The 13,696-nt window shown below is 61.8% G+C and overlaps 4 protein-coding genes across 4 annotated transcripts; all 4 read left to right on the top strand.

The window, feature by feature from the left end:
• Positions 1–415: 415 nt before the first annotated feature.
• LINJ_21_0290 (putative actin-like protein) lies at positions 416–2,197 on the top strand (the record flags this gene model as incomplete). Its single annotated transcript, XM_001465297.1, has 1 exon — positions 416–2,197. The coding sequence occupies one exon, from the start codon at positions 416–418 to the stop codon at positions 2,195–2,197; it is 1,782 nt and encodes a 593-aa protein (XP_001465334.1).
• Positions 2,198–2,950: 753 nt separating this feature from the next.
• Positions 2,951–4,366, top strand: LINJ_21_0300 (putative hexokinase; the record flags this gene model as incomplete). The annotated part of the gene is made up of 1 exon (XM_001465298.1): positions 2,951–4,366. One exon carries the CDS (start codon positions 2,951–2,953, stop codon positions 4,364–4,366), a length of 1,416 nt encoding a protein of 471 aa, XP_001465335.1.
• Positions 4,367–6,992: 2,626 nt separating this feature from the next.
• On the top strand, positions 6,993–8,408 carry LINJ_21_0310 (putative hexokinase; the record flags this gene model as incomplete). Its single annotated transcript, XM_001465299.1, has 1 exon — positions 6,993–8,408. One exon carries the CDS (start codon positions 6,993–6,995, stop codon positions 8,406–8,408), a length of 1,416 nt encoding a protein of 471 aa, XP_001465336.1.
• Positions 8,409–11,157: 2,749 nt separating this feature from the next.
• On the top strand, positions 11,158–12,948 carry LINJ_21_0320 (conserved hypothetical protein; the record flags this gene model as incomplete). Its single annotated transcript, XM_001465300.1, has 1 exon — positions 11,158–12,948. The coding sequence occupies one exon, from the start codon at positions 11,158–11,160 to the stop codon at positions 12,946–12,948; it is 1,791 nt and encodes a 596-aa protein (XP_001465337.1).
• Positions 12,949–13,696: the final 748 nt, after the last annotated feature.

Here is a 13,696-nt window from a genome sequence, read left to right on the forward strand (position 1 = left end):
GCCAACACAGACATGCAAACACATGCGTCATCGGCCGCTTCTCTCTCCCCCTTCTCGCTCCCCACCGCCACCCCAGCCCCACCTCGCCATTTTCCCGCGTGCGTGCGTGAACAACTTCACCTGGCTGCTTCGTGGATAACAAGGGCGACGCTCTACGTCCTATCGCTCCGATGCATCCTTCTGGGGTGAGGTAGGGAAAAGGGGGGGTTCTTCTCGACCCCCTCTCCTGTTGTGCGTGTCGCCGCCCCTCCCCCCTCCTCCTCCCCTCAAATATGTCCCTGTCATCGGCCACCCCCTCCCCTCTTCTTCTCCCCTTCCGCCCCCTGCAAATATGCGTGCGCACCAGCTCGGTGTACGAAGCCACCACAGCAGGGAGGCTGACGACCACCAGCGCCAAAGTCGAAACGTGTAGATCATGCCGCGCGTGCAGCTGTTCATTGACAACGGGGGCTACAGCGTCAAGGCTCTCTATCTTCCCGCCTCGGCCGACACCAGCAGCAGGTCGGCAGCGACACATGCCTCAGCACTCACAAACAGCTCGACGCATGGGGAGGTAGCAGCGACGGCCACTACTCTCGCGCCTGCGCCCAAGGTGCTTGTCGTGCCGAACTGTGTAGGGGCTGCTGTGTACGCTGGCACAGGTATCATGGGTGACCAGCTTGATCACCTGCCGCACTATCACGGGCTCATGGTGCGCCGGCCAGTGGACCGCGGCTTCGTCGTGGATGGTGGCCTGCAGGCGCGTGTGTGGGAGCACGTGCTGCAGCACTTCTCCATCGAGTCGGAGGAGGAGGTGGATGTATGGCTGACGGTGCCCTTTGCCGCCCCGAAGGCGGTGGCGCAGCTGCTCTGGCTACTGTGCACGCGCAGTTTTCGCTTCGGCTCCGTGACAGTCGTGAGCAGCAGCTTTATGAGTCTCATCGCCTACAACTTTGCGAGGGGCGCATCGGCCCCCTCCAGCGCTGCCCGCAAGCGTCCCCGCAGCACCGTCGACACCGATGCGCAAGAGTCGCCCGGCTGCTCTGGCAACAGCGCCACCGGTGGCGGCATGGCTATCATGGTGGATGTCGGCTTCTCTGCCACCACCGTCGTCCCTTATGTGAACTACATCCCTGTGCACAGCTCCGCTGTGCGCCTCGACGTGGGTGGCAAGGTGCTCACTAACCGACTGAAGGAGTACATCAGCTTTTCGCAGATGAACGTGATGGAAGACACGTGGCTCATCAATCACGTCAAGGAGCAGTGCTGCGTCGTGGCACGGCACCCGCGGCGCAGTCTCCAGCGCTATGCTGCACTGTGGAAGGGCAGAGCCCGGGATGAGGTGGAGGCGGTTGTGGGTACAGTGTCGACGCTGCTGAGAGAAGGCGGCGGCGGCGGCGGCGGCGGCGGCGGCGGCGACGGGCAATCTCCCCGATCCCAGAGGCCCGGCGCGCCAGCGGCGGGTGTTTTGACCTCACCAGATGTGCCGATCCGCTACTACCTACCCACGATACCGGCTCTCCTCCCCCTCGGTGTGCTAGAGGCTGAGCTGCCGTCGCGCCTGCCAAAGACGAGTGGCGTGGATGCCGCTGCGCTGCAGCACCTCCTGCTCTGTCAGGAGCGCTTCTTGATTCCGGAGTTGCTCTTCACGCCGGCTGATGTCGGCATTGACCAGCAAGGTGTAGCCCAGGCCATCACAGAGGGCATCTTTCAGCGAGGGCTCCTCCAGCATCTAACGAAGTTGCTCCGGCCACTGCTGCTCCACAATGTTTGCGTGTACGGCGGTACAGCCTCTCAGCCGAACTTCCGCGATCGCTTGGAGGCCGAGGTGGCAGCGGTGGCCCCGCAGTCCCCGGATTGCGACGCAGATTTGGACTTGAAGGATAGCAAGCGCAGTAGCAAAAGCAGCAGCAGCCGGCACGGTGCCGCGGAAGCCTGCGCGGATCGTGCCACATGCCTCTCCGCCACCCCGGCGCTGCCGGAGTTTCTCTTGACGGCCGGCGGCGCCTCCACAGACCTCTCCCTGCAGCCACTGCTCGGTGCGTGGTGCCTCTTGTCGGCGACGGTGGACGGCGGAAGCAACGGCGGCGCGTCGCAGCGAGAGCTACTTCGGCTTCGCGCATTGGTGCATCAGCGGTCAGGGATCGAGTTGCAGCACCCACCAGCAGGCCGAGTGACGGTGGAGACATTCCAGCACGCGCTAGAGCGCATGTTGTGATGAGAGACGTGGATGGGGGGAGGGGCACGTGTGCGGCCCACGGTGGAGGCTCCACCGTGTCTGTGCTGAGCAAAACCATCGTTGCGTCCTGCAGCACCAGGGTGGCATCCGCTGCTCCCTGCTCCCTCTCTCCCCTTCATTCTTATCACTCCATCTGGTGTGTGTGTGTGTGTGTCGCTGGCATTACTCTTGACAACGTTCGCGCGGCCTGAGCCGCTGTAGGGAGTACCAGTGATGGTCCCGGCATCCTCTGCACTTCCTCCCGGACCTCTTCCCCACCAGCACCACCCCTCCGGCTCTGTCTTGATTACGGCATCATACGTGCGGGTGATCCGCAAAATCCCTCCTTACATGCCCGTTGAAAGGCAGAAGGAGACGTCGGTGGAGTAAACCGGCACGTCCGCTCTCGGCCACTGATTCGCGCCCCTCTCCAGCAACACATCACTCACATTGAAGCCCACACGCACACGCACCTCCCACAGCCATACAAAGAAGGGGAGAGGGGGAGGGGAACGATCGTCTCCTCCTTCCCCTCTACCTGCCCGCATCCGTCAGACCTCCCCGACATGTCTCCCTGTCACCATTCCTCACCTTTCTACCCTTCCGCACCCCGCAACGACACACATCCAATTCGACCAGCAAACCACGCGTCCTTGCCAACCCACAACCACCATCAACTCTTCATCAAGCAACATCTCTTCTCTCCTCTTCCGCTCATACCCCCCCCTCCCCACTACCCTTCACTCCGTCACAATGGCCACCCGCGTGAACAACCTCCTGAGCCACATCGCTATCCGCGACTCGGATAGCGAGGAGATGCGCTACATCAAGCAGCGTCTCGCGCTCGCCTCCCTCGCCACCCAGTTCACCATGTCCTCGGAGAAGATGAAGCAGCTCACCATGTACATGATCCACGAGATGGTGGAGGGTCTTGAGGGCCGCCCGAGCACCGTGCGCATGCTGCCGTCCTTCGTGTACACGTCCGACCCGGCCAAGGCCACCGGTGTGTACTACGCGCTCGACCTCGGCGGCACGAACTTCCGTGTGCTTCGTGTGAGCCTGCGCGGCGGCAAGGTGGACGACCGCACCGACTCGAAGTTCGTCATCCCGAAGAGTGCCCTGGTTGGCGACGCCACGGACCTGTTCGACTTCATTGCGCAGAGCGTGAAGAAGATGATGTCGGAGAACGCCCCCGACGACCTGGAGAAGCGCGTGCCGCTGGGGTTCACCTTCTCCTTCCCGGTGGACCAGAAGGCCGTCAACAAGGGACTGCTGATCAAGTGGACAAAGGGCTTTTCGACGAAGAACGTGGAGGGCAACGATGTGGTGGAGCTGCTGCAAGCGTCGCTGCGCCGCGTGCGCGTCAACGTGAACGTCGTGGCGCTCTGCAACGACACCGTCGGCACGCTGGTGGCCCGCTACTTCGTGGACACGGACGTGCAGGTGGGCGTCATCATCGGCACCGGCTCCAACGCCTGCTACTTTGAGCGCGCCTCTGCCGTCACGAAGGACCCCGCCGTGTCTGCCCGCGGCAACGCCGTCACGCCGATCAACATGGAGTGCGGTAACTTCGACTCCAAGTACAAGTACGCGCTGCCCATCACCGTGTACGATGATGAGATGGACGCGATCACCCCCAACCGCGAGAACCAGCGCCAAGAGAAGCTCGTCTCCGGCATGTACCTGGGTGAGATCTCTCGCCGCTTGATCGTGCACCTGGCTCAGCTCGGCTGCCTGCCCCGCGGGCTGGTGGATGGCCTGTGCAGACCGTGGGCATTCGAGAGTAAGCACATGGGTATGATCGCCGCCGATCAGATGCCCGGCCTGCAGTTCACCCGCGAGCTCATCAAGCGCATCGCTGGTGTGGATGTGACTGATATGTCCGACCTGCACACAATTCGCGAGGCCTGCTGCCTGGTGCGTAACCGCGCCGCTCAGCAGGGCGCTGTCTTCACTGCTGCTCCGATGCTCAAGACCCGCACGCAGGGTCTCGCCACCGTCGCCGTCGACGGCTCCGTGTACGAGAAGACGCCGTCCTTCCAGCGCCTGTACCAGGAGTGCATAACGAGCATCCTCGGAAGCACGTCGAACGTGAAGGTGGTGCTGCAGAGGGACGGTAGCGGTGTCGGCGCCGCGATGATCTGCGCGCTGGCCGCCAACAAGAAGTAGGCAGCGCGTCAGCAGCAGCACGCACATGCGCCTTTTAGGGGGAACGCGGCAGGGACAGAAGAAAAAGAGGAGAGAGACGACTGAGATGCGGTTGTGAAGGTCCGGGTGTGGAGCGCGACTGCCCTCCAAGCCAGCACACGCTGCACATTTTCTCTCCTCTCACGGTTCTCCTTCGTCTTCACCCACTCCCTTCTTCTCCCTCCAACTTCTCTTTGCCCAGCGCAGGTAGATGCATGTGTGTCCGCTTGTGCACGCAGGCGTGCGTGCCTCTGGGCTGCTACCTCTTCTCCATTCCCTCCCCCACCTTCACCCCTCATCTGTTGCTGCCTCCCCTCGTCCCCCACGCAGCGTGTGTGCAATGTTGCATGTGCTGCCACGCCTTTCTTCAGTCCCTCGTGATGGGCGGCGGGAGCAAGGAGAGAGAGGGGGGCGGGTGTTGAGACACACGCGCATGCGCAACGCGAAAAGGGGAGGAGGGGCCTAAGGAGCGTCGCGATTTAGATAGGCAGCTGCACCACTGCACAGCGTGGAAGGAGCGCCCACGCACATGGACGCGGGGTAGGCGGCAGACGGGATGGGAGGGGAGGAGGTGAATGTATATCTTGGCGATGGGCGCCCCCGTCTGTGCTTTGTGTTGTGGCGCGTCTTCGCCAGCGACACAGACGCGCGCGCCCCCTCCCCCTCTCCCTCCCTCGTAGTGTTTCCGCGCACGAATGCCGTGCAACGTCGGCCCCGACTCCTTCGCACGCACACGCCTCCCCTCTCCCCCTTCTCTCTCTCCCTCGTCCCCATCGATCCTCTTCCCGCCTCGCGCCACCTCTGCCTATCGAGCTGCATGAAAAACAGCAGCAGAGCACGAGAGAGCCGGGAGGGCAGAGGTGCCGAGAGCACGGCTGAAATGACGATGGGATACGAGAGGTGGGGGAAAGAGACGATGCAAGGTAAGGGATAAAGCGCGTGCGCGACTGTGTGTGTGTGTACTGAGCGAGTGCTGGCGCAGCGTCCCTCCCAACTCTCAAGCTCTTGCTGGCAGCCTCAGTCGCACAGCCGCGCTCTCCTCCTTCCCCCCACCCCCCACCCCCCACCCCCAACCGTGCATGCATGGATCAAGTCGGCGCACACACGCGCACGCAGGCATGTGCATGCCCATTAACGAAAACGGTAATTTGATCTCTTCCTCTTCTCCCTATATCTTCTATTCTTTTCTGATGTTGTTGATGATGCGCGTTGTTCCCCTTACATATATATCTTGTTTTCTCTTCGGAGCTGTGTGATCCGCTCTCCTCTTCTCTCCTCTCCTCTCCTCTCCCCTCCCTCCCCCCACCCACGGGCCTCGCCGGTCGCATCTAGTCGTGCGTGTTTCCTTCGTTCTCTCTTCTTTTGTTGTCGGTGTTCGCTGGAGGGTCGCCGGTCGACGAAGAGACAGGTCCTGCGCCAGAGAGAAGAGTAGGAAAACGAAGAGCCCGGCGCAATGTGGGTGCGGTGGTGGATCAAGCTGTGGAAGAAGCACACACACACACACGCCAGACACACACGTGTGTCTACGACCCGAGATCATGACGGCCAAAAGAGGAGGTGAAGGGAGGGGACTTTGGAAGAGGAGGATGTTGTGCTGTGTTGCGCATCCCTCTCCCTCTCTACCCTCACCACACACGCACTCGCCTCTCCTCCGGAGATAACGTTTTCCTCTTGCTCCCTCTCTCTCTCTCTGAACATCTCAGCGACTCGGCACGGCACGGCCGCGTTCGTTACTCACCGGCTCTGTTCGTCTGTTTCGTCGCCTGTGTACTCGCTTCCTTTCTGTACCGCGCGAGGTATGCATATGCATGTGCATGTGCAAGTGTGTGTGTGTGTGTGTGTGTGTGTGTGTGTGTGTGACCGCCCGTGTATACGTGTACATGTGTATGCACATCTATATACGCATCTCCTTGTCTATGTCTCGCTCTCGCTCTGTGTCGGCGAACGTGCGCGCGCGTGGGGAAAGGGGAGGGCGTCTCTCCTTTCATGTCCTTTCTCTCGTGAGGCCGAGGCCCCCCCACCCCCTCCTCACTGAGCACAGAGGAGACCAAAACGAAATCTGGCCTTCGCCACCTGTCAGTTCCGCCTGTAAAAACACGTACACACACACACTGTTACCAGACATGGATAGAGCAGCTACAATCAAACGCACGCGGGCCCGCGTACACAAAAGTGGCGTTGTGTGCACCGACGAGGAGGAGGAGGCGCAGTACACCTCACCCCCGCTTGCTCTGTATGCCCTCCCACGCCCTCTCATTTTCGGCTCTCGTACGAAGTCATCCATGTACGGGCGCATGATGCGCCATGCCGCTGCATATCTTGCCACACCTGCCCTTCCCTCCTCACCTTCGCATCCTCTTCTTTTCGTTTCGTTCCCACACTCTTTCGCCTCAACGCGCTATGATGGCCACCATCGCTGCCCTCCACCATTCCTCACCCTTCCGCCCGCTCGCCCCACCCACCCCACACATACACGCACGCGCTGGAGCACAGCACGTCTGCATCTTCCGCCTCCTCTTGAAGTGTCTTATAACAGTCAAACGCCTTTCACTCCTCTCCTCTTCCGCTCATACCCCCCCCCCTCCCCACTACCCTTCACTCCGTCACAATGGCCACCCGCGTGAACAACCTCCTGAGCCACATCGCTATCCGCGACTCGGATAGCGAGGAGATGCGCTACATCAAGCAGCGTCTCGCGCTCGCCTCCCTCGCCACCCAGTTCACCATGTCCTCGGAGAAGATGAAGCAGCTCACCATGTACATGATCCACGAGATGGTGGAGGGTCTTGAGGGCCGCCCGAGCACCGTGCGCATGCTGCCGTCCTTCGTGTACACGTCCGACCCGGCCAAGGCCACCGGTGTGTACTACGCGCTCGACCTCGGCGGCACGAACTTCCGTGTGCTTCGTGTGAGCCTGCGCGGCGGCAAGGTGGACGACCGCACCGACTCGAAGTTCGTCATCCCGAAGAGTGCCCTGGTTGGCGACGCCACGGACCTGTTCGACTTCATTGCGCAGAGCGTGAAGAAGATGATGTCGGAGAACGCCCCCGACGACCTGGAGAAGCGCGTGCCGCTGGGGTTCACCTTCTCCTTCCCGGTGGACCAGAAGGCCGTCAACAAGGGACTGCTGATCAAGTGGACAAAGGGCTTTTCGACGAAGAACGTGGAGGGCAACGATGTGGTGGAGCTGCTGCAAGCGTCGCTGCGCCGCGTGCGCGTCAACGTGAACGTCGTGGCGCTCTGCAACGACACCGTCGGCACGCTGGTGGCCCGCTACTTCGTGGACACGGACGTGCAGGTGGGCGTCATCATCGGCACCGGCTCCAACGCCTGCTACTTTGAGCGCGCCTCTGCCGTCACGAAGGACCCCGCCGTGTCTGCCCGCGGCAACGCCGTCACGCCGATCAACATGGAGTGCGGTAACTTCGACTCCAAGTACAAGTACGCGCTGCCCATCACCGTGTACGATGATGAGATGGACGCGATCACCCCCAACCGCGAGAACCAGCGCCAAGAGAAGCTCGTCTCCGGCATGTACCTGGGTGAGATCTCTCGCCGCTTGATCGTGCACCTGGCTCAGCTCGGCTGCCTGCCCCGCGGGCTGGTGGATGGCCTGTGCAGGCCGTGGGCATTCGAGAGTAAGCACATGGGTATGATCGCCGCCGATCAGATGCCCGGCCTGCAGTTCACCCGCGAGCTCATCAAGCGCATCGCTGGTGTGGATGTGACTGATATGTCCGACCTGCACACAATTCGCGAGGCCTGCTGCCTGGTGCGTAACCGCGCCGCTCAGCAGGGCGCTGTCTTCACTGCTGCTCCGATGCTCAAGACCCGCACGCAGGGTCTCGCCACCGTCGCCGTCGACGGCTCCGTGTACGAGAAGACGCCGTCCTTCCAGCGCCTGTACCAGGAGTGCATAACGAGCATCCTCGGAAGCACGTCGAACGTGAAGGTGGTGCTGCAGAAAGACGGTAGCGGTGTCGGCGCCGCGATGATCTGCGCGCTGGCCGCCAACAAGAAGTAGGCAGCGCGTCAGCAGCAGCACGCATATGCGCCTTTTTGGGGAGAAAGGTTTGAGGGTTGGTGACGGCTATGGAAAGCGGTATTCATGGCCTCGTGGCGAGTGCCGCCGACGCATCGTTGCGGAGGGGGAAGCCTCTTTCAGACGAACGCGCATGGGTTCTGCCCCTCTCCCTCTCCCTCTCCCTCTGAAGCTGCTTCGGACGCACACATCGCGTTCCACCATGGGTGTGTGCGTCTCCTGATTCTCCGTAACGAGATTGTGCTCTTCCTCTCTTTCCTTTGCGGGCACGTCTTCGGCGTTTGCGCTTCTGCGGTAGCGGTGACGACGATGAAGACGTACCCGTTGAGGTGCGCATGCGTATCTAAGCGTGTCAGGGCGCGGAGGGTAGGATTCAGTGGCCCCCCCCCTCTCATCTTCAGCTCCGTAATGGAGCGTGTTCTCTTTTCCTCGGGAGTCACGCTGTCCGCGGAGACCCGTCAATTGTGTTGAGGGAGAGGGAGTGGGGATGTGAAAGGTGGGCGTCCCGCCCGTGGACGTCGTGCGTCGATGCTTCTACCCTCGAATCACCACCACCACCGCCGCGGCGCCTCCCGCGTGAAACGCACACAGCTAAAGATCGCATGGCACCCTCCCACTCCACCCTCCTTGCTCTCCCTTTCTTTGTTTACGAAGGCGTCTCTCGCCTCGTAATTCGCTGGTCTTTAGCTTGCGTGACTCTCTTCCTCTGCTTGACCTTTCTGAGAGGCGGAGGCGGGGGGGGGGGCAAGGTGGGAACGGCGACGGAGCTGCCAGCGAGCACCGCCTCCAATTTCTTGGGCAGCCGTCGGCTTGCCACCACCACCACCACCCCCTCGCTCGCTCTCTGTCGATATAACGCCTATGCGTTTCGTCTTCGGTTTGCTCCTCCCTGTCCTCACGCCGTCCGCGGTGCCGCGCATCACCGCACGCGGCGGCCGGCATGAAGGATGGTCAACTTGGGCAATACATAAAGAGACACTCAACCGCGCTCGCATGAGCAGGAACAAATCCTGGTGCGGTTCGGGGGAGAGGAGGAGAGGTGAGAGGAGAGGGGGAGGGGGGCACCGCCTCCCCCCACCCCCCTTCTCTTTCCTTCGCCTCTGCCTCTTTGCTACCGGCCCTCTTTTTCGTGGCCATGTCCCCATACGACGCTTCTCGTCGGCGTGTTCGCTGCCGCTCCACAGCCCTTCCCCCCCCCCCTCCCTCTCATTGCTCCGCGATTCGAACGCCCACGGTAGACATGCACGCGGGCACATCCGAAAGGTGTGACGATGGATCGCAAGGCTGCTCAGCTGTGTGCATGAGTGGCTCTGTGTCCGCGTGTTTCTGTGAACCTTGTCCAGCTGCTCGAAGACATCGTTGTGTCTGGTTTCTGTGGCCATAGCGACGGCGCTCCTTTCTCTTTTCCGTCGCGTTGTTGCCCCTTCTTCTTTCCCCGTGATGACGGGTGAAGGTGAAGGGAGGAGGCACACATGCCTCCGTGCGCGGTATCTCAGGGCCCAGTGACCCCCACTCTGTCTGGGGAGGCCAACCAACCAACCAACCAACTCTATCCTCTGTCGAATGCCGAGCCACTTCTGCTGGTAGCAGGCGCGAGCACCCACGACATGGGGAAGTCAGAACGACACATCAAGGGAAAAGAAAAGCGAAAAAGGCGGCAGCATTGCCGAACTGCTACTCGCTCCCCCTCCTTCTGTGCGTGTGCGTGTGTGCTTGCTAGTGTTATCCTCGGTATTCTGAAACAAGCGATGCGTGCACGGTTGAAAAAGAAGTGGGCAGGGGCGGGGCGGCAGGTTGGCCAGAGCCTAGAGGGTGCACGCAAGCACTCGGAAGAGAAAGCGGCTGTAGAGGGCGGAAAAGGACATCTCTGTCACACCTGTCGCCTCCCCCCACCCCCTTCTTTTCTATGTTGGTGACGCTCCAGCACCCCCTCCCCTCCCGTGGCCCTCTCAGCCACGTCTTCGCATCCGCCCATAAGCGCACATTTCGATGGATTCATTGGGCATTGCTCATGCTTTCAGTGTGCAAGGACGAGGTCTGCGTGTGTTTCTGTGTCTGTGCACGGTACTGGAAGCTGAGCAAGTCACGGCCTCGCCTCTGGCCCCGCCCCCTCTTCATCTTCTGCTGCCTGCTCACGTATCCTCTCCGCGCTTCTCTTCCTCCTCACGTCCCCGCTACGCCTTCCCACCTCACTTGACTGCTACCCGTGTTGTTATGAGACATGTGCCAGCTCCCCGGGTGGCACAGCTTTGGTCATCCCTACCGATCCCCTCCACTCACACACACGCGCACTCAACCGAACCAGCAGTGGCAGCCCATCATGCAGGCTCGTCTTCGACGCTGCCTTCAATGCAGCTCCGGAAGTGACGTTGTCTCGCTCTCCTCTGCTAAACCTCCGCAGCCTTCGACGTGGTCGTTGATCCGGCGAGCGCCCCTCCTCCTCCTCAGCAGCAGCAGCGGTGTCACGTCCGTGCGCTGCTACTCACATGAAGGAGATTGCTCTTCCTCGCGCCGCACACCCGCTGCGGTAGCGCCTTCTACTGCCGCCCCCTCGGCGTCCCCTGACCCAGCGACAACAACGCTCGGTGCACTTCAGCGCTATGTGCACCAACGCGACTACGGCGGCTGTGCGGCCTTCTACGAGCAGCACTTCAACCCAGCACAGCAGCACTTTATAACCGACTTCTGCCAGGACTTTGTGGCCGACGCCCGCGACGCGCTCATCACACTGATGCGCGTGTACACCAACCTTGGACGCATAGACAAGGTGCGTGAGGTGCTTGCCGTGGGCCTGCGCGACCTCGCCGCTCCAAAGGAGCCCAAGTTGGCATCACCTGTGCAATATGCATGGCTGGGCAGCAGCGCAAGACGGCGAGACGGCGGCAACGCCACGGCTGCCACCGGTACCCCGCTGAAGTTGCAAGACGACCTCCTCGCCCCAGGTGCTGCCGCAAGGGGAGGCAGGTCATGCGACACCAGCGCCATCATGTGGTGGCGCCGTCCCACCGTGCTCAACGCTGACGTCTTCAACGCGTACTTCGAGGCACTCACGCGGCGAAACAAGTACGCCGTGGAGGAGGTCGTCTTTGTGCTCGATCAGATGAAGGCGTGTGGTGTGGAGAAGGATGCGTTGACGTACCACTACTTGGTGGAGCTGCACGTGCGAGCGGGCTACGACCCGACCGGGTTGTGGGAGGAGATGAAGCAGCGGGAGCCGGAAGTGACCCCGCTGCCTGCCACGGTGCAGACGTTCATGCTGCGCGTTGTGCCGTACAGCGCAGACCCGTCCCTCGTGGTGGAAATAACACGCGCCGCCCTGCGGTACGGCACCGCCATCGTGGACAAGCGCATGCTGGCTGAGCTGATGGTGCAGTGGCTGAGCCCGGTGCGTGCCCCCAACCACGGTGAGAGCAGCGGAGGCAGCGGCAGCCGGCACACCGCGGCGCAGGCATCTCGCCTTGGACTCAGCACCGGCTCGCCGTCCTCCGCAGCGCAGTACCCGCCCGAGCACGTGCTTTGGCTCATGCTGGAGCTGGAGCTGCGCTGTGTCTTGGAGAAGGCGAGCTTTAGCCAGTACGTTCAGCGCCATTACTTCACGGAGTTGCTGCTGCGCTGTGCCAAGTGCACCGACGCGGGTACCGCGGAGCAGGTGCTTGCGCTGATGGACCGGCACGCCATCGCCAAGACATCAGAAGTGCTGGCGCTGGTTGTGTGGTGCTGGTCGCAGGCACTGGAGATTGAGAAGGCGCTCGATATTATCGAGTGGATGGCGCTCAAGGGCTACCTCGACCAGGTAGACTGCTTCCGCAAGGCGCAGATCGAATCGCTGCGCTACACAATGGACCGCCACTACCTCATGGCCTTCGCCGATGCCATCAACACGCCGGCGCTGGTGGAGCGTGCGCTGTCACATCTCCAGGCGCGCCGGCAGAAGGGCGCGCTGGTGACGGTGCACACGCTTGACCTGCTAGTGCTGGCGCTGGCTCGCATCGGCGAGGAGCGCAAGGCGCTGCAGCTCGTCTCCGCCTACGAGCCTAGGTGGGGAGTGGCGCCACGCACGAACACATACAACGCCCTCCTCACCGGCTGCTCGCGCCACCGCAGCACGATGCTGCACCGCGTGGTGTACAAGACGATGAAGAACAGCGGTGTTGTGCCAAACGTGCTGACGTTTCGCGTGCTCATCCGCCAGGCCGTGATGGCCGGCAACATTGACGAGGCCATCTACTACCTGGAAGAAGTGACCGCCTACCCCGGGCTGCGGGTGGAGGTGGAGATGATCCTGCCGATTTTGGAGAGGGCCGCCCGCGTCGGCGACGTGGAGACGGCCACCCGCGTCAGTCAGTATTCTCTTAAGTGCGACATCGGCATCGACGGCAGCGTGCTGCGCAGCGTCATGCAGCAACTGACGGAGGCGGGGCAGAGTGTGGAGGTGCTGAAGGGCCAACTGCCGCTGCACGAAGCGCTGCGGTCGCGCTCCAAGGCAGGCCGCCAGCGCGCCCGCAACGAAGTGCTCGTGTAGGCGGCTGTCAGGTACAATGGCGATGGGCGGGTGAGTGATGGAGGGGAAGGGACACCGGAGGTGCGCCGCACACCTCACCCCTCCGTCTTCCCTTTGTGTCTTGTTTTGCGCGCGTGTTGAAATGAAATGCTTGGTTGCCGTTGCCCTGTGCTGAGGTGCGCATGGCGCTGATCTTCATAGAGCCACAAGCGCTTCACGCATATACATGCACACGCCGAGCTCCACATATGCACGGGGTAGCGGCTTGATGCGACCGTGCAGACACCGTTCTCCCACCACCACCCATCTCTCACTCGTGTGCTCGCATGAGGGTGGGCAGTGGAAGACTCGCGAATTGCACGTGCATGGGTGGCAGAAGGAGCAGGAGAACTGGCAGTCGCACTGCGAGCGCGTGCATCTCCTTTCTCACTGCTTCTCGCACTGGTGTGTACTGACGATCATGAGGTGGGCGTGTACCCCGTCACTCCCCTTCCATCTATCACTCCTTCTTCCTCAACGATGCCGCATGTAATACACAATGTCCATCCCCACCACCACCGTCGACGCCTCCCCACATACAGCAGCAGCCGCACCTTGGCGAAAGACGCCCTCACCGTAGCGGCAGTAGTTAGGGCGGAAAAGAAGTGACGGGACCCTTTCCGTGTTCTCTTAGAGCTCGCGCCCTCCCTCTCTCTCTGCCAAGTGGGGAGAAGCTCGCCACTGCCGCCGCACACACACGCACACGCAAACTCCTCTTTTTCAGGCTCGC

The sequence above is a fragment of the Leishmania infantum genome, chromosome 21, assembly GCF_000002875.2.
Source record: "Leishmania infantum JPCM5 genome chromosome 21".
In the NCBI taxonomy this organism is placed as follows: domain Eukaryota; phylum Euglenozoa; class Kinetoplastea; order Trypanosomatida; family Trypanosomatidae; genus Leishmania; species Leishmania infantum.